The sequence below is a fragment of the Carica papaya genome, chromosome 3, assembly GCF_054855325.1.
Source record: "Carica papaya isolate Zhongbai chromosome 3, ASM5485532v1, whole genome shotgun sequence".
Classification (NCBI taxonomy): domain Eukaryota; kingdom Viridiplantae; phylum Streptophyta; class Magnoliopsida; order Brassicales; family Caricaceae; genus Carica; species Carica papaya.
Window position 1 is genome coordinate 11,678,891 of NC_142311.1, and position 27,031 is coordinate 11,705,921.

Here is a 27,031-nt window from a genome sequence, read left to right on the forward strand (position 1 = left end):
ACTTTTTATTCATTTTAATTTATTTTATTAATATTTTAATTATTTCATTTTAATTGTTTTATTAATTTTATTTATATTTATATTAGTCGTCTTACTAATAAATTTTAAATCTTTTTCGAGTCAAGTTGGACTTTAGACAAAAAAAATGGACAAGTTTGTGCTAAGCCCAAAAAAGCCAGTTGGTCTAGCTTGCCCATCACAATTAGTTAAGCAAAACTTTTACTGAAAAGACGAAGCTTAGTCTGGTCCAAGTCAGAAGGATTCGAGCAAAGTAGAGATTGTTACTGAACACACGAGACTGATATACTTGCAACAACAAAATGTTGGACAAACCCATTTGCTGAGCTAACCAAAACCTAAAAGAACAATTTTGATCATTGACAAATTTAAGGATACAATTCGTGTTGAAAATTATTCATGTTGATACCAATATAACAATTAGGTGTAAAGTTTAACAATCAGAACCAAAGCTAGGCCAAATCCGAAGAGCTTCATGAAATGGTAATGACCAATACTCAATGTCAAACCAAACCTAACTTTAATCGCTGCGGGCATACATGAAATCAACCAACAAATCCAAGATGCCAATTATGAAATCAACAGAAATAGAAATGAATCTTTCTTTCAGTAGCTAAAGTAAGAGAAAATACAATTATATAATATCCATTCAATTACAATTTTCTCCAAATATCAAAATATAAAGGAATATGTAGTTCAACTTAAGTTCATAGCTAGCAACTAGGAAGACAAGAGGCTACTGCTGGCACTGCAGGACAAGGTGATAATCCAACTGAAAATTGTAATTCCTAAAACTAACTAGTCCTCTAATCCCAAAAAAGAACAGAAAAACAAAGAAAGTATTAATGCGATCAAACAGATACTCGCAAGCCATCTTAATGTGGTGCAACATGGTTGGATACCAAAGGTTACTTTGTAAAAGAATAATGACCAGCCAACTTTCTCTTCCTATATGACAGAAGCTTCTCCAACAGGCCGGTGAAGATCACTAAATTTAGCTTTTAATCAATCTTCACAGATGAGAAAAGATAATGAACAAAGTAAAAGGACACGAGGAAACCAATGGTGCCAGTAGACAACATGATAGCAATTGCCATAATAAGTGAATAACCCATGTAAAGCATAGCCGACACTGGCCCACTCAAACTCTGTAGGTCAAAAACCAAGTAGTTGATGGAGTAAAGAAACACATAGAGTGCAACTGAACCAGAAGCAAAAAATGCCTTCCACCACCACCGCCAGTCCTCTACACAGAGGTGCATGTAGGTTAGGACCACTGAGACTTCAGCACAAACAATAACCAGCAACAAGAGAACTATCAACAAGAATCCAAAGACATAATAAAACCTTCCAAGCCAGATGCTAGAAAGAATGAAGAAAAGTTCAATGAAAAGTGTTCCAAATGGAAGAGTCCCTGCACCAAGGACAAGAAGCCACGATGGATATTTGCGAGCAGGAATCTCCCTAGGTATCTGGTTGGTTCTCACTGGATATTGAATCTCAGCAGCTCGTGTCCCTAAGAATCCTCCAAAAAGGGTAAGTGGCACTGAAATGCAGAACCAGAGGGACAAGAGTATAAAGTACAAAGAAATGGGAATAGCACCAGTACTCTTGCTGCCCCATAGAAGAAAATTTAACGCTGTAAGGATAACAAAGACAATTCCAGGAAAGAAGCACGCAATCGACCAGGAAAGGGACCTCCACCCTTCTGAAGTTCCCTTTATTGTTCTCCACATCCGAACACCAATATAGCCAGCAGCAATACCCAAGAAAAGATAAAGAATTATCATCCCTGTCAACAGCATTCCTCGTGAAGCTGGTGACATAAAACCGAGGGCAGCAAAAACAATTGTAACAACACCCATCCCAGTAATCTGAATCCCGTCTCCTACCATCACACAGAGAAGCTTTGAACAATCTGGTTCTCTAAAGACATCACCGACAACAAGCTTCCAACCAGAGAGCTCCTCGTTCATCTGTGCTTGAGCTTCTTTGTCTAACTCCTCATACCTTGTCAAATCCCTTCTTACAGTCCTTAGGAATATGACAAAGACAATACCGGCTAAGAAGAAAATCACCATAAGAGAGTTCAAGATAGAAAACCAATGAACACGAGCACCTTCCATTTTCAAATAAGCATCCCATCTAGATGGCCACCGGATGTCACTTTTCACAAACTCAACCTCATAAGTGAAGGATACTCTTTCCTGTTCTCTTATTATCTGAGATTTCTCAAGCTCCAAGGGGCAGTTCACAGAGGGAACATTGTCATACATATGGAGCTTCGTCATCTTCTCTGGGTCATACTTAACACTGCAGGGTATAACCTCAAAACCAACAATCTCATATCCAGATGCTTTCTTCTTGTCAGCTTCAGAAATGATACCCATACCTTCCTCCCCAGTACCTATTATCTCAACACCACTCCCTTCATACTCATGAACCAAGACCTTGAACTTAAGGTGATTGATAATGTAATCATCATTGCTATTGGGTGGGGTATAACCAACTGGAAACCCAGTCCACTGAATTTTGACTCCATTTTGCACTGCATACCTCATTGCAGGCAAGTTGTCCAGAATCATATTCACCTGATATAAATCACGGGTTCTCTGTTTCAAGAGCTTAACCTCATGCTGACTCAATGCATTGGTGATGCAGAGGAAGACAGATTCATTGACATTCATGCGAAACCGGTAAGGAGAGTTATCGATCTGATCTCCCATAAGGAGCTCTCCAAGATTCTCAGCACTTTTTTTAATCCCACCTAATGGTTTGCAATAAGGGAGACTGTAGTAGCTAAAAGGAAGTTCAGTTTCTATAGAAGTCAAGGAATTAACTTTGGCATATATGGATTCACCAGTTGAATAAGTGTGCATGTAGCTCCCGGGAAGATAAAACCCATCGCAAACACACACAAACAAAAGAGCAAAGAGGAAAACTTGGTACATAGAAACCATTTTCCCCTTCAGTGTCGTCAAGAAATTCATCAAAAGTAAAGCAGATCTCTGATGCAGCTTGATCTAAGCTACTCTAACAGAAGCATTCAGCATCAAATCTACAGAAATTAGAAGTTATAACGGTCAGTTTTGACAAAATTATTACCGAAACGTTTCATTGAAGCATCAAATGCTCTAACATTTTAAAGATGCAACATTTACATCATATCTTCTCATATATTGGCGCATGTAAAACGGTTCTTTCAACATGTTTCGCAGCAAGAATTTATAACTTAAGCAGATGAAAACTAACAGTGAATAAGTGCCAATCGAGATCGAATACTTAACATGCAAAATAGACAACAAGAACCCAAAACGCCCGTAGACTAAATCAAAATCAAAATCGAATAGTACCAATGCGTAAACCAAATAGATCAGAACATAATGCAAAGAATTAATAACAATAAAGTTCCTGGGATAAACGAAAATAAAAATTGACCTAACCAAATGCCAAGAACAACCATGGATCTAAGACAGGCACATAGTCACAATTATGTACAGACATTCATCGAAATAGAGAGATTAAGGACGTACCTGAGACAGATCTAGAGGGTTCGGGTCGGGAAGGATCCGATCCAAAGAGATCCAGTAGATGTAGCTGTCTACGCGTGGTGAGGAAGCAGAGGTCCCTCTTTCTCTCTCGCCTGGCTGCTAAATAACTGTAAAAGTCGGTTCTCTATTTATTCAATTCTCCATCAAAGCGTAGGGAATTTTCTTATTTCAAGGAAAAAAAAAAAACACCAAAGAATTTTTAGAGACCGGAGATTCGAAGGAGACCATGAGTTTATAATACGTGACTGCATTTCTGGATATGATAAAACGACAGAAAAGTGTGCGTTTTGGGCTCAGCCCATTTGTTTTGAAGTAACAAAGCCACACTGTTTCGGCCCACTTTACTGATAGAGTTGACGTCAAGACGCAGCGTTGCTGGTTAATGGAGAAATTAGATCAGCTTCTCTTTTCTGTCTTTCAGTGTCGAGCAATTCCACCTTGATTACTGGTTTCGAGGTTAGTTGCTTTTGAAATCTGAAGCCGCTATGAAATTCGTTTCTTAATCTTCTATTAGTGATTTTCTTTTATTGCTTCCTTCTCCCTGGCAAAAATCCTACCTTAAACCTTAGTTTTTGTAGGGTTTTTTTTTTTTTTTTTTTGTTTCTCAAATTGCTCTATTCTGAGAGATTTTGCATCTTTGTTATTCAAATGCATAGATTGATCGCTGGCTAATAGAGAGACACTGAAATGGCTTTTACTAGAGCTGCAAAGCGTCCTCTTGGGATGTTAATATATGCTAGTACTAAGCTGAGTAGGTCTGGCCGTGGATATTCGACTTTTGCAAGCAAAGGGACTGTCATATCTCAATCTACTGGTATCTCCAACGCCTCGTTTTTATCCAAATATTCTGAATCGTTTGGAATTTGTTCGCGGCGATTCACTGCGGAAGCTCCTCCTGGTGCTCAGCAAATGAATCTTATCAAGCAATTACGAGAAAGAACCAGTGCTCCTATTAAAGACGTCAAAGCCGCTCTTGTTGAATGCAATTGGGATATTGGTATCTCCATAAAAAACCATTTGTCTTTTCTGTTTTGATTCTAAAGTTTTGTTGGTTTTGGTGAATTGTGGTTTGTGAATTGGATCGGGCCTTGAACACAGAGGCGGCTCAGAAGGATTTGAGGAAGAGGGGGAAGGTTTTGGCATCCAAAAAATCATCACGAACTGCTGCAGAGGGACTGCTGGCTTTGGCGCAGTGCAAGGGAAAGGCTGCTGTCATTGAACTTAACTGCGAGACAGACTTTGTAGCAAGGAACGATATTTTTCAGTGCTTGGTTAGTATAACCAAGTTTTCAGATTGCATTTCCACCAGATACAAATTTCTTAGGTCATTTTTGGAACAAATCTAAAAACATGAAATTTATGTAAAATATTTCTATACCCACCTAGTCAATTAGAACATACAAAAATTCTTTAGGAAATTTTATAGGAAAAAAGAGTTTATATGAAATTTCACGCAAATTAGAATAATCCATTTTAAATATTTTTTTTTTTGGAAATAATAATGCATTTTAAATATAATGCATAATTTAATATGGAATTCCCGTACTACAGCATATTCTAATTGAACTAATTATGAATTTACAAATAAATTTCATACAATTTTTGAATTTGTTCTAGAATTAACCTTAGTTTCTTAACTTTTTGAGTTTCTCTTCAATAAAAGGCATTTTTTTTGTTAATTTTATTTTTATGGCAATCTCTTACTGTTCAGTATTAATTTCCGGTACTTGTTTCTTTTGAGATGTTTTTATCATGCATGATTGTATTTCATTTAGTTTTTTATTGTCTCTTGCAGGCATTGTCTTTGGCAAAGCAAACTTTGCTGATTGAGAACAATTCTCAGCAAGTTTCTGGGGTCTTCCCTTTTGGGCCTGAACATTTGGAGGTCAGAGATTTGCATGCTGAATCATGTTTTATTTCTTTATAAGGAGATAGAAAGTTTTCTTAATTTCTTTTCTTCAGTATTCAATGCAAATTCCTATCGATCTGCTAAGGTAAAGAACAATGTTCTAAGTACCTTGGCTGGGCTTCGCGCTTTTACGGAAAACCTTGATATAGAAGTAATCATCTCTTCAGAATGTCATCTAATGGATCCAATGACAACCTTGAAAGATTTATTCTATACATGTAATCTATGGAGATTTCTCAGACTCTTTTTTCTCTTATGTTCCTTTCATTCTTTAAAACCTGGAAACCTGCACCAAAATTCAAAAAATGTTCCTTTATCAAACTATATCAGTATTTGTGTGCTGCTGATTGGCTGAACCTCATTATTTTGGTAAAAAAAAATTCATTGAATGTTCTTCCTCGATTTAGTTTATCCATAAACATCAAAAACCAAACTATAGAAGGATGTCAACAAACTGTATAACTTTTAGTATGCATTGCTGCCATTAATACATATAGACCTCTAATTTGAATTGCTATCCTTTAGTAGCTATGATAGAATCATTTGATTTCTTCCAGGACTTGAAGTTAAATCTAGATCATCCAAAAATAAGCGGAGAGACAACTGTTCAGAATGCAGTCACAGAAGTAGCTGCAATGATGGGGGAGCATGTAAAATTTAGAAGGGGCTTTGTGTTATCTACCGCGTCCAATGGTGTTGTTTCTACCTATCTCCACACAAGCCCACAACCAGGTGCAGTGTTAATGAATTACTTTATTTCCTTGTTTTGACAGACAAGTTTTTGCATGCACTTGTCTCCACATGTGAATAAAAATGATTGAATTTGAATTTTCTTACTGAGATGCTATCTTGAGTATTATCTGTTGATGCCTTTTCTAGACTTAAAATGTATGATCCAATGTGCTACACAATTTGACACGGAGTACAAATTCATCTACAGGCTTGGGTCGAATTGCTTCTATTTTATCTCTTGAAGTAGAGGGTGAGAATTTTCAATTGGATGCTGTGAAATGTGTTGGGTCCGAACTGGCAATGCATGTAGTGGCGGCAAAGCCATTATTCTTGGCCAAGGAACTTGTCCCCTCCGAGGCATTAGAAAGTGAGCGTGAAATTTTGAAGTCGCAGGTATTATATTTCCCTCTTGATTGACTTGAGTTGTTATTGGTTCTCAGTATCCATTGTTTTGCTTAATGTAATTGAATAGCTACATCCTGGAATCAGTCAATATGATCTTTTTAGTTTTATCTACCTTGCTTTGCTTACATACTTATTTACCCCTTACATCTTACTTAATATCTAAAATTTGGTTGTATGAGTTTCCATTTAAAATTTACATGTTCTTGGGGCTTTTCCTGAAATTTAAAATGGACATGGTGGGATTGGGTTAGATCTTAGTTTTAAAATTGTGCAGAAAACTAATTTTTTTCCATTGAAATGTATGACAGGCAGAAAGTACAGCAAAGTCTCAGATGGCAGTAGAGAAAATGGTAGAAGGTCGTCTGCGTAAATACTTTGAAGAAGTTGTTCTTATGGAGCAAAAGTTTATTGTTGATGATACAGTAAATGTAAAGGTATGAGAGTTTGCTGTGCTTGACTTTAATCTTCAATGTTAATTATTTACATATCAATAAAAATTATCTTCCAATATTAGTTAGTATACTGCTAGAATTCTAAAGATAAAAATTTCAATATTAATTGGAATTGTTTATTATGTTAAATTTTGGCTAACACAATGTGTTATTGGAGGATTCTTTTAGTGATAAGTCCTGGTGAATCTTGTTAAATTTGTCAAATGCCTGCATGTGAAGATGCAGGAAATTTTTGGTTTTCTATCATATATAAAGTATCCATGTCCGTGTATGAATAATAACTGAGATGAAGGTGTTGATTGATGTTTCATCCTTTTTCCTGCAGACTCTTTTGAATAATCTTTCAAAGGAAGTGGGAGCCCCCGTGACTATTGGCAGTTTCCTGAGAATGGAAGTAGGAGAAGGAATCCAGAGGTAGGAATGCACCGGTTTTAGCAGTCTTACATGTTTATTCCTTTGTGTTAAAACTTTAAAGACTTGTTGGAGAAGGGTGAGTTAAGCCCTCCCATTCTTTTGGGCCTACTCATTAACAAAACGCTAGAATCCTTTACTAGGATGGGACAGTATCATAAGTCCATTTCACGACCTCCTGAACAACTTTTTCGTGAACCTTCTGGTATTTTTCATCCATGTAAACTTTATAATCTGGGAGCAGATTGATGTAATAATTTGTATAAACCCTAAAATGAGCACAAGCATTGACTGTGGGAATAATTAATTAGTAAAGTATTTTAAATAATAATAATAACAATCCTTGCACTTAACTGGTATTTGATGTAATTTCTCCCATAAGAAAACTTTAATTTGATATATCATGTGTCAATTGACTTTTAAGGGCTGCCTTCCATCGGCTTCTGGATGTAATGAACAATGCTTCAGGAACAGTATTTCTGTGCTGTTCTTGTCAGGTCCATTCAGTCTAAATGTTATTATCTTTTGATTCTCACAGCAATTTGTAAGTTGGGTTTAATGAGCTCCTATATGCAGGCCTATTCTGTGCTTTCTTACTGATTATTCATAATTTGCAGGCTAGAATCATCGGCTGATGAACCTTTGGCTCAAGCTGCTTAGGGGACCCTCACCCTTCCTCCGAATACTCATGGTCAGGATTAATATTAAGAACATCACCTTAGACCAAGTTGAAAGCTTTCTTGGTGCTTTTGGCGGTTGATGATCTCTGAATTCTTTGGATCTCACTCTTTAATTATTGCGCAGCCTGAAATGCAGCCCCTATTAAATCCTGGCCATTGGATGAGTTTATGTTGTCTTCTTTTCCTTTTTCTCTTCTTGTTTCTTTACACAGCGGTAAGTTTCTGTTCTGCCAGTAACTAGTTAATAAGTTAGGTCAAGCTTTGTCATGCAATTCGTCTCGACATGGACTGCTAATGGTAGTGCAGTCTTGTCTCTACTTTTCTAATGAGTATCTTTCTTTCTAGATAATTAAGTATTTTATAAGCAACTGAGCCAACTTGGTTCCAATATAACAAAAATCACATTGCTCCATTGATTTTGGAGAGAAAATAGATTATTAAGTTCCATTATAAATATCTCATTGACACTTTTTTATTTGAGGGTTTTAGTTCTCCTGTAAGTATATGAGACTGCTGCATTTAATCATTAATCCACAGTTTCATTAGTGTTTTGGCTGTTCACTCTATTTTACTTTACTTAATGGACTCTGAATTTCTGATGCTACAAAGGTTCAGGCTTAAAAGAGTGAAATGGTTTAAACACTAAGGAGTAAGGAGTACAAATTTAGGCATTACCATGTCAATTTCTTACAAATTACAATGATTTCTTCACATGATATTTCAACAGGACATGAACAAAGACTAGACAGTGTGAGAGGGAGAAAGAGAGAGTGAGAAAGCAGGGGCTGGTGATGGAACAGTTCCGAAAAGCAAATAGAAAGCTATCTTAATGGAACTTGAGGCTTGTCAAGACATTGTTGTTGAAGGGATCAGCTAAGTGATCAAGAAGGTTTTGGTATGGTCCAACTCCTGTTACAAGACCCTGTACAAAGTATCCCAAGATAGCCAACATTGCCAGTCTCCCATTCTTCACCTCCTTGAGCTTCAAATCCTTGAGCGACTTCTCATCTTTCCCGAACCCAAGAGGGTTAAAGAGTGGTCCTCCTGGGTAAGCCGGTTCTCCTGATCCCCCCAAAAACTTCTCGAAACCCAGGAAGTACTGTTTCCCCATGGAGCCAGGCTTAGCCCAGTCTTGGAATCTCCTGTGCTCCGCAAAACCCATGAGTGCCATCTCAAAGACAAAGAGCGTGTAAGGGTCTGCCCAGTAGTTGTATGTTCCAGCTGGTGGGATCACACCAGTTTTGAACCAGGGAAGAGCTGTCTCTGGTGGAATGAGGCCAGCCTTGCCCAGAATTTCAGGAGCAATAGCACCCACTGCACCCAACATAGCATACCGGCCATTGATGACCTCGCCATAAGCTAACCATTTTGGCTCGATGAACCCTCCGGGGCCTTCAGGATCTGACAGACCTAGTGGGTCGAATCCATAGTCACCGGGAAGGCTGCAAAATAGATTCATAGCACCCATCAATACTATAAAAGCAAGAAAAAACTAGAAATAGGATCATTTGTTGATTCCACGGATGCAGAGATTACCTGCCATCCAAGTAAGAAAGGCTTTGTTTGGATGCAAACCACAAGGGTCTGTCTGCTCCTTGCTGAAAATCACATCACAAAACATCATTAAAGCCTATGCTAATAAATGAAGTCTGAATCTGATTCTGCCTAAAAGAGCAACTGTGGAGAGAGAGAGAGAGAGAGAGAGAGAGAGAGAGAGACCTTAACAGGAGGAGTAGAAGCTGCCCTGACAACGAAGGATCCCCTTCTTGAGCAACCAGTTGGAGAATGTGCTGGTCTTGCTCCTAGAATCTGTCTGGCGGTCTCCACGGAGGAGCTAAGAGAAGAAGATACAAGTGCTTGTGTTGCCATTTGTTATTTTCTCGAGTGAAGTTTTGTGTGTTGAACTCAGAAAACAGAGGCAGGAAAATAAGCGCCAACTTATGAAGCTGATCGTGGGCTTCAGAAAAATGTTTGGTGTATATGAGAGGGAGCCCAAGTAATTTTTTTCCAGATTAGATTAGGATCTGCTTGTCCAACAATCATTATACACGTGGCTGATTTGACTGGATAAGAGATATTGCTCTTACTGATTTCTAATTGCCAACTGGCACACTCTCCACCATTATTATTCATGTTGGGTCCAAAAGAATCTATGCACGATCAAATGGTTTTTCGTATGCATTGGATTTTAATTTCTTTTCTATGAATACATAATGCAATTATGTTGTATGTAAATTCCCCCGTATTCAAAATGGATTACTTGAATTATTATTCAACACGTGTGAATATTAGTTCATTTTGTTTCATGAAGAATAATTTTATTTATTGTACTAACAAAAAAAAAAAATTACCCCTTCCATTCTTCTTTTAACTGCTTTTAAGTAATTTACTTACAGAACATTTTATAAGTAATTTTTAGGGTAAATAAGGATTATAGTTCTGCTAGCCCAATATTCCTTAAAAAAGCAGGGCAGCTTGGTTTGAGCTAAGTGGGCTGAGCTACTGCAGTATTTTTAAATGGCCGGCTGAGCTGGGCTAAGGACATTAAAACAGGTGATGGCGTGATCCGCGAACCCAACCCGTAAGTAAGTTGGCTCAAGCCTGGTGGTCTGAATGGAGGGATATAAGAACTTTCTATATTTGCTAAAATCATTAATAATACAAAAGTTTTATGTTTTGGGCTTAATTAAATTAGTCATAGTATTTATTCAAAACATAATGATTGAATTGTCTATTTTTAAGATTAATAAATCTTATTACAACCGAGCCCAGAATCTAAAAACCATTTTGTAATTTGCTCTTATATATAATATATAATTTGTGATTGATTTTTTTAAAAAAAAAAAATGCAGAGAGAATTTTGTTGCTATACTGTCTTTTTAGTGTAAAAGATTATAAAATATTTATTATCATTATTTGGGAAATAAATTTATTTTTCATTTTATATATTTACAATCAAAATAATATATATATATATATATGATATATGAAAATAAATATTTAATAATATTTTTCACCATTTTATGTATTTACAAGTCAAGTGTGTAAATAAATATACGAGGGTGGGGAAGGGTAAGACAAGATGCTCCTGGTTCCGGAACCAGAAAGGTGAGTAAATTAAACTCACGCAACCGAAATGCTCCGGCTCCGATTACTGGGAAGCAGGACGTCGTCGCTTGCTTCCAATTTCCATTTAAATGAATTGTTCAATATAAATTACAGGGGAAGACGTATGAGTTGTAGCAGTATCGATAGCAATGAGAGTAACAGAGCGGTAATGAGCTTCGGGGATGGCAGCCAGGGGGCTCTGGGCCTGCCCGCATCTTTAACAGGCCTCGCCGCCGATGCCTATGAGCCCAGTCGCGTCCCGAACCTACCCAGCGATATCTCCGCTGTAGCTGCTGGCCATTACCACTCCCTCGCCGTCACTTGCGGTGGCGATCTCTGGGCTTGGGGCCGCAACGATGAATTCCAGCTCGGCCGAGGCCCACTTAACCCCAGGTAATCCAGCGGTTAAGTTCTCATCTTTTCTCATTAGCTTTAAATTTTGGCTGAAGGGTTTTCTTTGATTTATTTGTTTTATTGATTACGTCTTCCGTTCAGTTTCAAATTCGAACTCCTTAATGGTCTTTGGCAAATGGATCTCTTTGTCGTGTCTGCTAATTGTTTGTTTTGTGATTCATATTGAAAATCCTTTTTTTCTCTCTGAGTCGAACGCTCGCTCTCTTGATAAAGAGGGGAGGACTTAAAAGTCGGGCTGAGCTCAGTCTGTTATAATAAATCGTTTTTTATGAGTAGAAAATGCATGCTGACATTGATGAGGTGGTTGATTTTTACATCCTTTTCTTCCGGTTCCAAACTCTGATCGTCAGCCATTTGTGATTTTAGCATGAGCTTAACTAAATGATATCACTGAGTTGCTGCCTGCAACCTTCACATGAAAGTGTAAATGGGTTATTTTTCTAATGTTTTGATTATAAACAGAGATACATGGAATGAACCAAAAAAGGTAGAAGGGCTAGATCAGGTAAAAGTGCGTGCTGCATTTGCATCTGGTGTTATCTCTGCAGCCATTGGAGATGATGGCTCTTTGTGGGTTTGGGGGAAATCCAAGAGGGGACAGCTCGGTCTTGGGAAGGGTGTAACAGAGGCGTTGGTTCCATCCAAAGTTGAAGCATTAGCAGGAGAAAATGTAGTTAAGGTGTGACCCTAAGGTGGAAGTATTTGTACGTGAAACTGGCAAATTTTGGAATGACTGCACAAGTTTCATGTAGAATGCTTTAGACTATTTTCCTTGTAGATTAGAAAGTTGCTAAATCATTTGTTTTGACAGGTATCTTTTGGTTGGGGGCATGCATTAGCCCAGACTGAGAATGGTAAATTGTTTGGCTGGGGTTATTCTGCTGATGGTAGGATAGGGAAGATTGGAATTGGTCTGGAAGCATCTCCATTGGATTCAACCATTGACGTACCTACAAATGCACACGAACTCGCGGCTTCAAAGCTGGAAATTGCTGAGAAGCTGGTCTTACAAGGGATGGAAAAAGAGAAAAGCATGCCAATAATTTGGGAACCTTGTTTAGTGGAAGAACTGCATAATATCAAAGTAGTAGATATTGCATGCGGGCTTGATCATTCCTTGGTTCTTTGCAGTAAGTAAACACAATCTACGCATTGCTGTTGTATGCTGTAACTATATACTAGTCCTCATGCTGTAACTGAATTGCAGGCAATGGCACACTATTGAGCTGTGGGAGCAATGTATATGGTCAGCTGGGTAGAGTGAAGCAAGACATGGGCATGTTTCCAGTGGACATAAACTTTTGCCCTATTTCTATAGCATCAGGTCTTGGCCATTCTCTAGCTATTTTCCGTGCAAAATCCTCTGACGTCGAGGGTGGTGAAACGGGTGTTTTTTCATGGGGATGGAACCTAAGTTATCAGCTTGGTAGGACAGGGCTGGAGAATTTGCCACAGGTTGTCGGTGGAGGACTGGCTGGGGAAACTCCTGCTTCTGTATCTGGAGGCCGGGTACATTCCCTTGCTCTTACATCTAAGGGAAGGGTATTTGTCTGGGGCTGCGGTAAAAATGGCAGGCTTGGATTAGGAAGCTCAAGCGACGAAGTTGAGCCAGCACTGCTTGATACTGTAGAAGGTTGTGAAGTCTTACAAGCGGTGGCAGGGTTTGATCACGACCTAATCTTAATAGCTGAAAGACTATAATTAATGAGAAAACACCAAGGTATTTTTTCCTATTTGGATGTCTCAGTTTTGTGTTTTAACTTGTTCAGTTGATAACCATCTTTAGTTCAGAGTTATTAATTATTTTTATACAATCTCATTAAGGAACATACAGAAAATCGATTCACACTCTCTTGGTGCTTTCATTAGAGAAAACTTCAGTAGAAAAAGGCTTCTGTGAAAGTTTTGCGTGGTGGGAAAATGCCAGAAAGAGAGAGAGGAGAGGGATAGAGGAAGCTACAAACTTTGGCATCAATTCAATTATCAGCTTCCCAACAACAACAACAACACGAATAAAAATCTTTTGAGTAAAAACAACAATTGAAAATTCTATGAAAACTGAAGTTGATATATATGTATGTAGATATATAGATATATATATATATATATTTTTTTTTTAGAAAAAGGGTATGATGGATAATTAATTAAATTAATCATTATAGATCAATTTTCCAACAAACAGCAACAACACTAATTAGATTGTATTCCTAAAATATTACAAGTTTTCTGTAATTTTCATAGTACTCAGTTTTGGTGTAAATTAAAATAAAGCATTTAATTGCAGGGTGAATATGATTAAATATTTTGCCACGCTTAAAAATAATTTATTATTATTCCTTTAAATTTATAAATACATCTCAGTGAAAAAGAATGTTTTTTTATAAACGAGGAAATTCTTTTAATTGGAATTTATAATTCTTTTACACCAATTGTGAAGTGTGTATAATATTTTTTATTGAGGTCAAAAAGAATTTACAAAGTTATAATACAACAAATCTCAATATAAAAGATAATATATAATACAAAATGTATAAGATCGAAGAACCTAATTGTAAATTCCTCGTAAATGAAGAATCTGTAGGCGTACGAGCGCGTTACAGGTAAGCGCTGGCGGGCGAGCGTGGAAAAAACAGCAGTCTAAATCCACAGACCCCGCTCTAGCTGTAGACCAGTCTCACCGATTACAGCGTCGACGGACTCAGATAGAGATTTTCAAAGGTGAATCTTTTCAGCGCCACATAGAAAGAGAGGAAAAGAGAGAGATGCTGGAAAACCATGCACCAGCTGCCGCAGATTCAGGCACCGCAGTGAAGCGATACGCTCCTCCCAATCAAAGGTTTCGTTTTAATTTCCTCTCTCTGTTCATTCTCTTCAATGGATCTAAATCTTTCTCTTTGGCCAATTTTCTGTTCTGTTGTTGCAGGAATCGTGCTCTCAACCGCCGCAAATCGGGAGGTTGGTGGCTTTTCCCTCTCTAAGACAATTTGCTTTTTCTATATTTTTTTCTTTATTGAGAGAAATGTGTCGTCGTATTAATGCTAGCTCAATTTGGTAGTTCTTAGATTTTGAGTTTTTACAATCGTCTTTGAATTGTGTGGTGAAGTACTAGTTAGCATAAGCTAATGTAACTCAACTGAGTGGGCTCGTCATGAAAACCGAATTTCTCTTAATATTGTTAGTTTTTTGGCGGAAATGTACCAAAATCAGAGGGGTGGCCAATTTAAGGGAAGACGCATGTTAAGGAATTTCTATTGATCATAGGCGTTCTCTTTTGATTAGGAAAATCTCACCTATGCATTGGTTTCCAATGTTGATGGCAACAATATCCCGACGCCACCCTCAAAAGAAACATAACATTAATAATTTATACAAAAGAAAGAATCTGGGTTAATGCATTATCTGTGGTAGTTTCCTTAAGTAAATTACGACCTCTTTCAGAGCGTATGTTGATGGTGAGCGGCTGGAGCTGACTAAATATTTACCTTTTAAGCTTGTTTTCTCTCTTTTTAAAAATAAAAAGTATAAAAAGTATATTAATCAACAGCACCAAAGGGGTGCCACCCATTTACATTTACCTTTTGAGCTTGTGATAAAGGTTTGATTTTGGATAAAAGGAGTTTAAGTTTATTTTGGTTTATTCTTGGCAGATTTGTTTTCCAAATTTGTTATGGAAAATTATTATCTGGAATTATGAAGTTCCATGAAGATTTCACTTTTCTTTTTGCTTAAAACATGTCTTCTTCCAATTCTTCATTCAGATTTGTCTTTGTTTGTTATGGACTTCTCAAAGTCAAGGCCTGGTTAGCTATTGTTCTGTGCTCTCTTCTGTACCCAATCTGCTGAGTGAAAGAAGCACCGAGTAGTCCAAACATTTATGTCCAAATCGCATGCCCCTGTTGAAGTAGATTCCTTTTTGAAAATTTACACTCTTAATATTTTAGGACTCATACATGTATTGATGGTTAAAAACCCATGACAACGATATAAGCCTATAATATGGCTCCACAAAGTTATCAAGACAGATGTTTTAGTGGATATGGAACAATTAATGCTTGTAGATTTCCACTGATTTTTGGTACTGGATTAGTTCATTAGAGAAAGTTTCACCTCTGATGAAGCAGGTCTTTCTCCTAATGGTTAACTTGTCTTCTTCTACTGTTTTGGCAGTTGTTTATATGTTTCATGATCTTCTAGATTTATTGAAGTTGCTTGACCACATGGATGGTTAAGGCCCTAGGTTTTTGCCTGTTAAGTTTGGTGGTGGGCTCAGGGCATGGAGACCAAATTCATTTTTCTTAGACTTTACACTTTGAAGTATCAGATATTTAAAATTGAGATGGTCCATGTTAGGCAACAGTGAATTGATTTTTTTCTTATCTCTCATATAGTTCTCAAACTAATTGTTGATCTTTCAGGGGAAAAATAAACTAGTTGCTATGTTGTTGTAAATCGCCTATAATGGCAATATATCTAGGGAATATTCTTCTGTTCCTCATGGCATTCTGCATAGGCCTAATGAGATCTGAAAGGAGATTTTTCAGTTCTCTATCTATTGGTTATAATGGAAGAACTCCTTTGTCTATTAGGAATAATTAATTTAAGCCGAATCTTGTATGCTACGGTTTGTTTGACTCAGCTAGAGTGCAACTTTTCAGTGCAAAGTTTCAGTTGTACCTAATATTTTTTAAACATACTTTGATAATATGTGAAGATAAGTGGCCTTTTCCCGAAACTGATCCAATTGTCTTCTCTGGATATATTCAAAACAAATTATGTTATGATACTTACCAGATGTAAAACTTCAGTGCAACTGACAGAAAAACTTCAGAATGTTTAGTTGATCTTGAACCTTTTTTGCTGTTGGTTATTCATTGAGTAGATGATGATTTAATTCAAAAAAACAAGTGTGGATGATGATTTCGTAATTATTTTTTCTTTTTGATCTTGAACTAGTCTTTTTCCTAATAATTTTGCATTTGTACTTCCTTCTTTGGCATTATCACTTACATGACATTTTCATGCCTGCTCGTGTTTGTGATTCCTTGTGTCAGCTTTAATTTGTTTGTCCTGTTGATTATTTCCCATAACGAACTATAACTTCGCAGGCCATTATTAGACTTGAGTCTTCCTATCTCTAGGATTTGTACATTAATAAACCCCACATAGTTCTTTCTACTTGTGTCTTTGTTATTTGTTGTTGTTTAGATAATAAATGCTATGGGAATCAGGACATTAATTGATGCTCTCATTATAAGGAATTGTTTATGCATACTGAGTTGGAAATTCTTCTGTGCAACTAAGTTCAATCAAATCCTGTAGATCGGTTTGATCGACCTAGTTATGGAAATGATGGAGAGAAGAATTATCCAATCACTTCAAGAAGTCTTCCAGTTCTGGATCATGGAGATGCAGGGAGCAGTACATTTCTGAATGAGAATCCTCGTACCCGGTTAATTGCTCTGGATGGATGCTGTAGAAGTGAAGGTTCTCAGCTTTTAACCGAACGTATGGGCTTAATCTGTTCCTTCTGTCGTATATTCATTAAATTTAAGGGTGTGGGCTGCTAATTTTCTGTTTTATGTTATTTTTTTCTGGACTGCTAAGATCTAATACATTGGAGCTGTCAATCATCTACATGAATGGTGTTTGACCTTGGTCATAGAGAAGAAGACTAAACCTAAAATTTGCTTAACAATGCAAAATGAAGTCTCCTCATTGCAGAATAGTGCCATTAAGGCAAGGATTAAATGAAGTATTGCTCCTATTCATGTTAAATATTAGAGTTTCTGTTAAATGCCTACTTGAATTAGTGCCTAACAAATGTGATCTGAATTTCGTCATGTGTCATATCCCAATATGCAAATGAGAAAATACACTCAATGATATTTATATACTTCAGCCCGAATTCTTTGGTTGATGCCAGGTTGAGTTTTGTTTTTTAAATGTAAATTCTACTTTCAAGGGCTGAGGAGGAGTTATGCTCATAATATTGCATTTGGTATTCATAAAAAATTGTATGCTTAATTCATTGTAGTTCTTGAGGAATCACTGTTTGCTATTCTTTCAATTTATAACTTCTTGTATCTTGAAATACAGGTTGGGCTGCTGCATTGCATCTCTACAATAACACGTCAATAGATTTATCTGGTGAGTGAAAGGATAAATAAAGATGGATGTTTTTATTTCAGGTGTTTTTTCAATTGCTTTTCAATTTGGTTGTTCCATTCCTCCGCTTCCTGTTTTCATTACTTTGTGACCCTAAGGGGAAAAGGAAAGAGGATAGGATGTGCCGGGGGGAAAAGAAGCTTGGTCTGGTCTGTGTAATCTGGTAGATGTATTCAAAACATGATTCATATCTATAAGAGAGAGAGAAAGAGAGATACATACACTGGATGGTTGATTTATATATAACATGCTCTTTTCTATTTCAGAAAGACCAGTTATGTATTCTGGAAGTAATGCATCAGCATGGGGACATATTAGACTTCCTCATCAGGTGAAAACTGTTTTACCCAGCATTTCTTAGCACCTCTTCTCTCCTGCTATCCCTCTCTTGCATGATACGGTTTTGGTTTCCTTCTTCAGATGATGTCTTCCTCAAACAGTGTTGGACCTTCATCTGGTTCACAGATGGATTTCTTGAGTGAACTTCGACGTGCAATGCGCAACAGCAGTGCTAGTTCTGACAACTAACCCTATACTGACGTGAAGTTTTCCCATGGATCTAAATCATCAGTCTTTGTTGTATGTGGTCTTAGTGACCTGGAAATGCTATTTATTTAGGCCATATGTGATTTATGTGAGAAGCACTTGTTCACATAGTTGTGTTACTTATACAGACCTTATGTTCCCTATATATACCAATTTGGCTCGTGCATTGATGCTAAGTACAATATCTATGACTAGTTATAGCCGTGCATACATGCCAAATAAATGAATGTTTGCTAGCTTTTCTTTTTATGGATGTTTGGTAGCTTTTCATGACTGAATAATCTTTGCAAATTAGGCTGCAATGTCAAAATGGGCAAAGCAGCAAATTTTCACCTTGTTGCTCTGATCATCTGATAATTTTATTGCCATGTTTGTTTGCATTCTTACAGGCTTAATGGAAGTAGATCTTGTTGATGTGTTAATTTTATTATGATGTATTCTAGGCAGAACCCAAAAAAAAAAATGCAATAAGGGATTATAGTACACCTGAATGAATTGGAAAATTTACAGGTAATCAGTCTTTCCAAACAGGAATAATCCCTTGTGCAGCCAACCGCTTTTCAACCCAAAAGACAACATGTTTGGCTGTAATTTTCTTCTCATCAACAAGAAAGGGTTCAACAGTGCTTGCTTCAGAGCCATAGGAAGAGAGTGAAAAACCTTTCGGACCTGTCCAAGCAGGGATAAGGTCGTTGTTTATTTTACAGGCAAAGTAGAGTAATGATGGGTCAATTTGTGTATCAGAACTTTGGCATAACACCAAGTACCTGTAAGGGTTCCGGTTGGGAAGAATGCCCAAAATGAATAGGGATTTCTCTTCTTTAGAAAGGAGCCTTCCAACTGTTATTTCCATTAACAAAGCAGAAAAAGAGAACCCAGAAACATGAATCAGAACTTCTCCCAGATATCGGGCAAATTGCTTTAATAACCAAGTAATACAGATATAAGCTGTTGCTTTTGACTTATTATGGTTATGATGATGTGTGAGCTATATACTACTTTAATTTTAGATTATTTTCTTCGTTAAAGAAGTAGACAGGTCTATAAAGAGAAGTGATAGAGGAAGACAAATACCTTATTTTCTTGGAAAGATAATTCAAGTTGAGATATATCTTCTTGAGCTTCAAGAATAGTTTTGAGAGAAGGGATGATATCTTCCTCCATCATCTTAGGTAGTGTCTTTACAGGTGCTTTTGCTGGAGGTTTAGGCTTAGCCGGTGCTGCCTTTTCCTCTTTCTTCACTTCCTTCTTCTCAGTGGCTACTGCTAAGAAGAACAGAGTTTTTTAACAAATAAATTCATTTACAATCACAACTACTTTATTCATATACATATTTATACATATATATATTATAACCACCAGACCTCTGGATTAAGCAGTCTAACTTAATCTTTATTGGTCTAGAACATAACCCATTAACGAAAAAGAAAAGAACTATGTGGTAAATTAATGTTTGGATAGATTGAATCCAATTAGATTGAAACAAGACCTTTCATTAAGAAAACAAGAATAGAACTTACCAGCTGCAGAAGAGGAGGATTCTTGCACAGCAGAACAAACATTACATCCATGTTTATTGGCAGATTTACCAACCATCAGCTGCCAAAAAGGGTCACCAACAAAAGAAAATCAGTTGGTGCTAGCTACGATAAGTTACTTGACAATTCAGATAATGATTCTATTGATGATTCATAAACTTTAGTTCTAGTTTAATATGATTTCTTATATTTGAGTTATTCGATGACAGAATTCAATTTCTCTGTTTTAAGATTAAATTCTCACCCCAACTTAGTGTTTTTTTATAAAGAAGATTTTGATTATTGGTTGTAAAACTAAAATGCAAATTGAAACCAAAAATTGAATATGAAAGATGACTCAACGCAGCAATATCATATTTAGTAAGTCTTGATTCTATCAAATTGCACCTACTGAATGCAATAGCACAATCCTCTCTTTGGCATTTTAATATCCTTAGGTTCAAGCTTTCAAAATAAGGAATATCCCCAAAAAAAAGGTAAGAAAAAAGGACCGCCCATCAAAGATAGAAAGCATTCATGTACAGCAATAAAGGAGCACATATTTCATACCAGTGATAGTGTGAGGAAGCAGGAAGAGGAGGCAACCCTGGCTTTCCTACTGAATTGTGAAGATGGGTATGAGAAGCTTGAAACTCCTATTCCTCCTCCACCCAAGATTGCCATTTTTTAGGTTATGTATCAGTAAAGATAGCCTTTTGCTAATTTCAACGTCCTATTTTTTTCTTCCTGTTCAATGGTGCAACATTTCTCTTCTTCTTTGCTTTGTCTTTTCTTTTAGTTTAGTTTTCTGGGTTGTTTTAGTTCGAGGAAATAACAGAGGATTGATGGACGTACAGCAGAAGAAGAGAGGAACCTGAAGAAGAGAGGACAAGACACTTCTGATCCACAAGAAAGTTTTGGGGTAATACATGCCACTGGTTTCTTACATTTTCCTTTCCTTTTTTTCACATTGATTTTTCTCAAAATAAATAATAGAGGAAATAAATACTCAGCCAATAAGCGGTCCATTCATAAACAACCAAAAACTGAAAATTGAAAAGAGGAATAAGTACAGCCGAGAAATTATACCATAAAACTATATCACCAAGTCAACAATGAATCTGACAAATCAAAACCTGACATGTTAGTAAAATATCTGCATATTCAGAGTTAAAACAATCAATATATGTATAAAGCTGTAAGAGTTGAAGGGCACCATAGGATGAAATCCAAATTCTGAACCGTGTGCTCGTAGGACAGGATATGATCCAGTTCAGTACTTTCCAGTGACAAATAATATGCTTACATCTCAACAAAATCAATTCAGATTTACAACATTTTCATTGCTAAAAAGAGCTGCCAACCAGTTGTATAGACAAATATATTTGTTAAATATTTTATTGAATATCACAGATGTTTTCCAAAACATTATAAAAAAAAAAAAAAAAAACAATCAATTACGAAAAATGCATCTTATTCTTATGCCACTAACCTAATTTACATACAATACATTCTCTCTAACACCTTTCATCAAGTTGAAAAATAGATATTATCTATCTCCAACTTGTCAATAATAATATAAAATATTAAATTACTTAAATTTTTAGTCAAACACATCAACTGTGAATTATATCTACAGAGCACATAATAGACAAACATCAAATTTTTCTTTAATAAATTGTTTGTCAACTTCAATAAATTTGTCTAATCCTGTTTATACCGAATTGTATGCAATGCTTATTACTGATTTATCATTACAGTGTAGGCCCATAGAACTCTCCCACTTGATGTTTGATAAATAAAATGTGGTCTCCCAAGTCTCATTTCAGGTATACTTATAGAACATATATTAAATGAATTACATGGCCGTAGACAGTTTTTGCTCTATAAATTTTCAGGTGAAAAAAAAACATGGTTTCTAACCTATTAGTACCTACGCTGAAGAGGTTTCAGTGACCAAAATGCATCCCATACATCTCATAGATGAAACTAAGAAGTGACTGAAGGGAGAAAAAAATAATCTAATAAAAATTCTTGTTAGCTGAACTCCAAGATGAAGCCTTTCTCTAATAGGTGCAGCAGAAAAAGAACAAGGACGAGTTCCAATTTCTTCAAATGATTCTTTTTCTTCTCTTGGTGGAACTATGGGCCACGTCACTCTGTTTGAATTTCTGAATCATTGAGTATACCTACGATCAAAAGGCGATAATGAAGCATATGAGCAGCGAGACAAGCAAGAAAATGACAGAATATCCAAGGTTGGATAAGTGCATTTAGCAGTAATGAAAAGTTAGACATTCTGGTGGATCGAGAAATAAGAAAGAACAAAATGCCAGGGAAGGTTTATGAAATTTAAGAGATTACAGCCTTTTGAAAGTTACCTATTATGCAACCATCATTTATATAGTTAAATATCTGGTTGGATACCTTACTTAAAGCACAGTGGAAATTGATGAAGATCCATCAATTGTGTTTTATTTCTTTTTTCAATGATTCTCTATTTTTCAGAGAAAAAGAAAAGTATTATTTTCTTTTCTCATTTCACAAAGTACCAAGGTACTTTTTGTTCATTGTCCATTCATCTTTTGACTAACTCATACTTCCAATTTTCCATCTTAGTCTTATTAGTCCGTAGTAAGAATATGATTTGCCGAGTCCGAATTACCCAATTCTCAACCTGAGTTCTTTGGAGAATGAGAATTTAGTTTTTACTTTGAGGAGTACAAATTGAATTCTCATCTTCAAATAATTCAAGTCAAAGTCGTGGAATGTGGTAACTCAAACATACAAATTGCACCATGACTATGCATATCAAAAACCTCTATAAAAATTAGAACTAAGAATTAGTTAGACATGCATGGAAAATTAACCAAAAAGGTCACAGGAAGTGGTGCTTGGTAAAATGCTTTTCTACTAGGCTTTTGGCACAAAAATCAATTCTATTATAGGAATCAAATACCATATAAATGTTATGAAATTCTGAACAAAACCGCATTTTAAGCCAAAGCCAATTCAATCTCCAATTTAAGTTAGTTGTTTTTGTGATGCCATTTAAAAAAAAAATATGATGCCTGTTAAGAAGTGAGAATACAGATCTCTAGTCTCAAATTAAAGATACAAGTAAAATTAGTTTAAGCATACATCAGATATATTATGATTGGCTTCTACATGTTAAATAACCAAAATCTAGTAATTTGAAAGAGACTAAAATAAAGTTGAACCATTCACAAAGTTAATCCTTATGCATAGAAGAGATAGAAAAGAACTCAAGAGAGAAGGGAGAGATTCAAGCAAAAAGAGTAAAGCTGATTGCATGTAAAATTACAGTATGAAACCATCACCACACGAACTTAACAATTATATGCTAAAAACGGTCAATTGGTCCACACAAATTTTGAGTTCTGAAGTGACTAGCTTACCTTTCTTACTGCAGATGTCAGTCCCATCCTTGAAAGGGCATTGCCGTCCACACATTTCCAAGCTGTTTCCTCATGCGGCTTGCTGAACAGGTCATTTACAGCACCTTCATGGAAAAAAAAAAGGATCCGAAGATAATTATATGCAAGAAAGCTGAGAAAGCATTCTGAGGAAATAATTTCAAATCGTCATCTTATCATGAAGCTTCTTTCAAATTTTCATGCAGAAATTTTATATAATTAAGATAGAAAGATTTCAAACCTTTAAGGTGTAATATTAATAACTCCACATAGATCATCCGACGAATATGAGTGAAAATATGGACAAATTGTCCAACATCTTCTCTAAGAACTATACATGTTTTCTTCACATCAAGACTAAATGAACTTTTCAAAAAATTATCAATTGCTTTTCTCCTCATGGTTAAGTTAGCTTCTTCATTCAATGTGACAGACGGGAACTCCCAAAGACCAGCTAGCAAGCCCTCATCTGGCCTCTTTATGAGAAGAAATCTGCTGTCAGATTGATTTTGCCCTGGTGTACACGGATTTCCCAATATCTCCACCACGCAAACAAAGGAAAAGTCATGTCTTTGTTTGGCTTTTACTACCTTTGCAGGATAATCTGTCACCAGAACTGACTTATCTTGTCTAGAGATTGAATGTGCACGACATTGGTCAGAAATAGGACATGAGGAGCAGCTAGGATTTAATGGAGTGCATAGAGTTGCCCCAAGTTCCATAATTGATTGGTTGAAATCCCCTGGCCGGGAAGGATCAACAAGCTGAGCAGCTAGTTTCCTGAAATGGAAAATCTTTAGATGTACTAAATAATTGAACAGAAACAACAACAAAAATTATCCTCACTACTTAATCTTGTAAACTAAGTTTCCCTCCTAGGAAAAAAATAACAGGATAATAAGAAATACTGAAAGCTCACCAAAAGGTCTTGATAGTCACTCTATCCTTTGGATTTGCAGAAATAGCCTTTAGTCTAGCAAGCACTCTAACAACATTCCCGTCAACCAGAGGCACCACCTGAAATAGTAAACCTTGGAAAGATTTCCCTTATATGATCTGTCAATAGATTTGCATAGCTCACCCACCTCTTTGAAAGCAATGGAAGCAATTGCTCCAGCTGTGTAGTCTCCTATTCCTTTAATCTTTTTTAAGTCAGAAGCTCTACTAGGAAATCCAGCTTTCCCTGCATCAATCATTTTTGCTCCCTAACAGCATGATCAAAGAAGCAAAAAGATCAGGGAATATTCATTTTAAAAATAGAAGAATGACTACCATCAAGAAAGAGTTATTGTTAAGTAATTTCAGGCTTTTCCAGATAAAGATAACAAGTTCCACATTTTCTTCGCTCATTCCCTTCTCTAGATTTGGCAATCTAGTTGTACATTCTGTGATATAACCAAGGGAAATAGAAATGGAGAAATATATCACCCTTCATATGCCAGAGTACATGGAAATATAAGTCAAATTAATACAGGACTCTTAGTTACCCATACAATAAGCATAACTAGTAAAACACTCTGATGATTCTTATACTATATTTGGAGCTACAGCACTCAGTCCAAATAGAGCCACGGCCTATGTACTCGCCAAAAATAGCAATTGGCTATGAAAATCCCATTTTCTAAAGCTACTTTAGTCACTTATATCATTCACAAACATGATCACAAGTGCAACTTCCAATGTTCCTTGATAAATATGTCAACAGTTTCAAATCCTTGAGGTGCAATTCAAACTAAAATAAAAAGAAACGGAAAAACCTTAACTGAATAATAATAACAATGCATACTAGAAGCAAATCTAAGACTTAGTACATCGTTTCCAAAACCTCCTTAAGACTTAAATGTAAACAAGATTCATGTGATTGATGGAACGTGAACCAAATTGCAATTTGTAAGAACTTAAAAATGTTCTCTCACCCAATTTAACAGCAAAGTATCCCAAAATGAAGCGTCAAACAAGAGAAAGAAAAATACAGACAAAATAACAACATCCAAGCTAAGCTCACCTCTAACAGAAAACGTGCTCGCCTATAATATCCCAGACCCGCCCACATCTCATTTACCTCCTGCACAGCATTTGATAGAAGACAAACTCAAAAGCTTACATTGTTGGGTACCAAACCGAACAATTAAGTATTAAGTAAATAACATATAGAAAGACAGAAAAAGTAAAGAAGCTTCTTTTTCAACCAATTAAAGAGCAAGTCGAGGAGCTTCTTTTCCAATTGCTTACAGTATAATGCGCTTCATTACTTGGATAAAACAATAACCTCACTCGAATCAAAGACCCAATCAATCAACTGAAATTTCAAAGCTAACAACAAATTACCTCGAGAGACGCCTGAGCGAGGTGGTGAACAGTGGGCCATCTCTGCATCCAACGGTTGTAATAGTCAATGACGGCCTGAACCCTCGTCTGCTGTAGCATTACCTCCGATACCCACACCTCATACGCTCTCCTTTCTTTACCTTCTTCTTCTTCTTCTCCTCCTCCTCCTCCTTTGTCGCTGTTACTATCATTCTTCATATTTAACAGGTCTTTTTCACTAACTCTCCAAGGAAGATCTCTCTGATTCTTGTCATACCACTCCAACAAAGATTCCCTGGTTTTAACGGTTTCTTGTTCGCTGAATAAATCTTCAATATCTCCTCCAGCGTCTTGTTCATCTTGCTGTTGAGTAGCCAAATGTGGCATCTTCCTGGATTTCTTTTCCAGCTTCTGGTTCTTCATCTCCTCCAGAATTGGATTGACAGTACAATATTTACTAAACTTTGAAACTGAAGCGACCGTTGAGATTTTGAGTATAGAACTGAAGTTGAGGTTCCCAGCACAGGCGGGACTGGTTGAGGAGCAGGGAGAAAGCGAAGGCGAAGCCCAGGCAAGTGAAGTCATAAATGTGATTTGATGCAGGAGTAAAGGTTTATAATTCAAAAATCAGGGGCGTGGTTTCTAAGCTATGGGCCTCTGTTAGGCCCAGGCCCAGTTTTTTATTTTTTATAGTTTACATATTTCTATGTCAAAATTAACCAAATTTATTTTTATTAACAGTGAAATTTAGAATATCGGAAACATCTTATGATATATTTTTTAAAAATAAAAATAAAATGTTAATTTTAATTATAAATAATTATATAAAGACGAAATTTTAAATATTACTTATTTAAATTTCAAAATATAAAAATGAAATTAATCTGATTATTATAATTTTAAATATTATTCACTTATATTATAATTTTATATGATTTTTAAAGATGAAAATATTTTAATAATATAAAAACAAAATTAATTATAATTTATTATTATATAATTAATTTTTAAAATTGTAATTTCTATATAAGACAGGATAGAGATATAATGTTTATATAATTGCAATATAAAAGTAATATTTTGGTTAAATATGATAATATTTAATCTGTCCAAATTTTAATATGTATTTTAAAAATTCAAAGCGGAAAGAAGACATTGGTAAAGCAAATCGAGATGGTCCATGTGGGCCAGTGGTTAGCCTGCAGAATATAACAGTAACATTTGGCACGTGCACAACGTGTAAGGTTCAGCAACGTGGCCATCGCTGATTGGCCAGCAAGTCCGATCAGATTCATATTTGCATCACAGGCGAATGACGTGGCACGCATCCATCCAATCATCAAAAACAGGATCCATCATTGTCCATAAAGAATTAAAAC

The 27,031-nt window shown here is 36.2% G+C and overlaps 7 protein-coding genes across 13 annotated transcripts; 3 read left to right on the forward strand and 4 right to left on the reverse strand.

The window, feature by feature from the left end:
- Window positions 1-596: 596 nt before the first annotated feature.
- Window positions 597-3,773, reverse strand: LOC110821778 (Endomembrane protein 70 protein family). The gene is made up of 2 exons (XM_022051722.2): window positions 3,552-3,773; window positions 597-3,076 (listed from the first exon to the last, which is right to left on the reverse strand). The coding sequence occupies exon 2, from the start codon at window positions 3,006-3,008 to the stop codon at window positions 1,020-1,022; it is 1,989 nt and encodes a 662-aa protein (XP_021907414.1). The 5' UTR covers window positions 3,009-3,076; window positions 3,552-3,773; the 3' UTR covers window positions 597-1,019.
- A 92-nt stretch (window positions 3,774-3,865) lies between these two features.
- On the forward strand, window positions 3,866-8,612 carry LOC110821779 (translation elongation factor Ts (EF-Ts)). Its single transcript, XM_022051723.2, has 9 exons — window positions 3,866-4,025; window positions 4,226-4,566; window positions 4,668-4,840; window positions 5,365-5,454; window positions 6,036-6,210; window positions 6,419-6,603; window positions 6,924-7,049; window positions 7,393-7,481; window positions 8,096-8,612. The coding sequence occupies exons 2-9, from the start codon at window positions 4,257-4,259 to the stop codon at window positions 8,136-8,138; spliced, it is 1,191 nt and encodes a 396-aa protein (XP_021907415.1). The 5' UTR covers window positions 3,866-4,025; window positions 4,226-4,256; the 3' UTR covers window positions 8,139-8,612.
- Window positions 8,613-8,808: 196 nt separating this feature from the next.
- On the reverse strand, window positions 8,809-10,117 carry LHCA3 (PSI type III chlorophyll a/b-binding protein). The gene is made up of 3 exons (XM_022051725.2): window positions 9,878-10,117; window positions 9,695-9,756; window positions 8,809-9,600 (listed from the first exon to the last, which is right to left on the reverse strand). The coding sequence occupies exons 1-3, from the start codon at window positions 10,025-10,027 to the stop codon at window positions 8,985-8,987; spliced, it is 828 nt and encodes a 275-aa protein (XP_021907417.1). The 5' UTR covers window positions 10,028-10,117; the 3' UTR covers window positions 8,809-8,984.
- Window positions 10,118-11,167: 1,050 nt separating this feature from the next.
- Window positions 11,168-14,435, forward strand: RUG2 (Regulator of chromosome condensation (RCC1) family protein). Of its 6 annotated transcripts, XM_022051519.2 has the most exons (6): window positions 11,168-11,266; window positions 11,381-11,659; window positions 12,143-12,359; window positions 12,492-12,810; window positions 12,888-13,400; window positions 13,505-13,750. In XM_022051519.2, the coding sequence occupies exons 1-5, from the start codon at window positions 11,241-11,243 to the stop codon at window positions 13,379-13,381; spliced, it is 1,335 nt and encodes a 444-aa protein (XP_021907211.2). In that variant the 5' UTR covers window positions 11,168-11,240; the 3' UTR covers window positions 13,382-13,400; window positions 13,505-13,750. The 6 variants fall into 6 exon arrangements, with proteins under 6 accessions (XP_021907211.2, XP_021907206.2, XP_021907210.2 ...); XM_022051514.2 differs by lacking the exon at window positions 13,505-13,750 and adding an exon at window positions 14,253-14,435 and having other exon boundaries at window positions 11,202-11,659; XM_022051518.2 differs by lacking the exon at window positions 13,505-13,750 and adding an exon at window positions 14,262-14,435 and having other exon boundaries at window positions 11,202-11,659.
- On the forward strand, window positions 14,284-18,627 carry LOC110821613 (uncharacterized). Of its 2 annotated transcripts, none has more exons than XM_088215775.1 (6): window positions 14,284-14,516; window positions 14,604-14,635; window positions 16,982-17,185; window positions 17,777-17,827; window positions 18,112-18,176; window positions 18,266-18,627. In XM_088215775.1, the coding sequence occupies exons 1-6, from the start codon at window positions 14,443-14,445 to the stop codon at window positions 18,371-18,373; spliced, it is 534 nt and encodes a 177-aa protein (XP_088071901.1). In that variant the 5' UTR covers window positions 14,284-14,442; the 3' UTR covers window positions 18,374-18,627. The 2 variants fall into 2 exon arrangements, with proteins under 2 accessions (XP_088071901.1, XP_021907213.1); XM_022051521.2 differs by having other exon boundaries at window positions 17,000-17,185.
- Window positions 18,628-18,796: 169 nt separating this feature from the next.
- LOC110821612 (DUF2996 family protein) lies at window positions 18,797-20,859 on the reverse strand. Its single transcript, XM_022051520.2, has 5 exons — window positions 20,479-20,859; window positions 19,912-19,990; window positions 19,466-19,653; window positions 19,159-19,231; window positions 18,797-19,060 (listed from the first exon to the last, which is right to left on the reverse strand). The coding sequence occupies exons 1-5, from the start codon at window positions 20,590-20,592 to the stop codon at window positions 18,906-18,908; spliced, it is 609 nt and encodes a 202-aa protein (XP_021907212.1). The 5' UTR covers window positions 20,593-20,859; the 3' UTR covers window positions 18,797-18,905.
- Window positions 20,860-21,698: 839 nt separating this feature from the next.
- LOC110821733 (HhH-GPD base excision DNA repair family protein) lies at window positions 21,699-26,227 on the reverse strand. Its single transcript, XM_022051664.2, has 7 exons — window positions 25,674-26,227; window positions 25,351-25,410; window positions 24,431-24,550; window positions 24,265-24,362; window positions 23,587-24,125; window positions 23,328-23,431; window positions 21,699-22,097 (listed from the first exon to the last, which is right to left on the reverse strand). Exons 1-7 carry the CDS (start codon window positions 26,073-26,075, stop codon window positions 22,020-22,022), a joined length of 1,401 nt encoding a protein of 466 aa, XP_021907356.1. The 5' UTR covers window positions 26,076-26,227; the 3' UTR covers window positions 21,699-22,019.
- Between the last annotated feature and the right edge of the window lie 804 nt (window positions 26,228-27,031).

Excerpts from the sequence above, each read along its gene's own strand:
- LOC110821778 (XM_022051722.2), bottom strand. The coding sequence starts at position 3,008 with ATGAATTTCTTGACGACACTGAAGGGGAAAATGGTTTCTATGTACCAA.
- LOC110821779 (XM_022051723.2), top strand. The coding sequence starts at position 4,257 with ATGGCTTTTACTAGAGCTGCAAAGCGTCCTCTTGGGATGTTAATATAT. Across the intron at positions 6,211-6,418 it reads CCACACAAGCCCACAACCAG|GCTTGGGTCGAATTGCTTCT; the intron begins GTGCAGTGTTAA and ends ATTCATCTACAG. Across the intron at positions 6,604-6,923 it reads GTGAAATTTTGAAGTCGCAG|GCAGAAAGTACAGCAAAGTC; the intron begins GTATTATATTTC and ends AATGTATGACAG.
- LHCA3 (XM_022051725.2), bottom strand. The coding sequence starts at position 10,027 with ATGGCAACACAAGCACTTGTATCTTCTTCTCTTAGCTCCTCCGTGGAG. Across the intron at positions 9,757-9,877 it reads CTTCTACTCCTCCTGTTAAG|CAAGGAGCAGACAGACCCTT; the intron begins GTCTCTCTCTCT and ends TGTGATTTTCAG. Across the intron at positions 9,601-9,694 it reads CTTTCTTACTTGGATGGCAG|CCTTCCCGGTGACTATGGAT; the intron begins GTAATCTCTGCA and ends TCTATTTTGCAG.
- RUG2 (XM_022051514.2), top strand. The coding sequence starts at position 11,295 with ATGCTCCGGCTCCGATTACTGGGAAGCAGGACGTCGTCGCTTGCTTCC. Across the intron at positions 11,660-12,142 it reads CGAGGCCCACTTAACCCCAG|AGATACATGGAATGAACCAA; the intron begins GTAATCCAGCGG and ends GATTATAAACAG. Across the intron at positions 12,811-12,887 it reads TCATTCCTTGGTTCTTTGCA|GCAATGGCACACTATTGAGC; the intron begins GTAAGTAAACAC and ends ACTGAATTGCAG.
- LOC110821613 (XM_088215775.1), top strand. The coding sequence starts at position 14,443 with ATGCTGGAAAACCATGCACCAGCTGCCGCAGATTCAGGCACCGCAGTG. Across the intron at positions 14,517-14,603 it reads TACGCTCCTCCCAATCAAAG|GAATCGTGCTCTCAACCGCC; the intron begins GTTTCGTTTTAA and ends CTGTTGTTGCAG. Across the intron at positions 18,177-18,265 it reads ATATTAGACTTCCTCATCAG|ATGATGTCTTCCTCAAACAG; the intron begins GTGAAAACTGTT and ends TTCCTTCTTCAG.
- LOC110821612 (XM_022051520.2), bottom strand. The coding sequence starts at position 20,592 with ATGGCAATCTTGGGTGGAGGAGGAATAGGAGTTTCAAGCTTCTCATAC. Across the intron at positions 19,991-20,478 it reads GCTTCCTCACACTATCACTG|CTGATGGTTGGTAAATCTGC; the intron begins GTATGAAATATG and ends CCTTTTTGGCAG. Across the intron at positions 19,654-19,911 it reads ATCCTCCTCTTCTGCAGCTG|TAGCCACTGAGAAGAAGGAA; the intron begins GTAAGTTCTATT and ends TCTTCTTAGCAG.
- LOC110821733 (XM_022051664.2), bottom strand. The coding sequence starts at position 26,075 with ATGAAGAACCAGAAGCTGGAAAAGAAATCCAGGAAGATGCCACATTTG. Across the intron at positions 25,411-25,673 it reads TCGCTCAGGCGTCTCTCGAG|GAGGTAAATGAGATGTGGGC; the intron begins GTAATTTGTTGT and ends AATGCTGTGCAG. Across the intron at positions 24,363-24,430 it reads CTTCCATTGCTTTCAAAGAG|GTGGTGCCTCTGGTTGACGG; the intron begins GTGGGTGAGCTA and ends TTACTATTTCAG.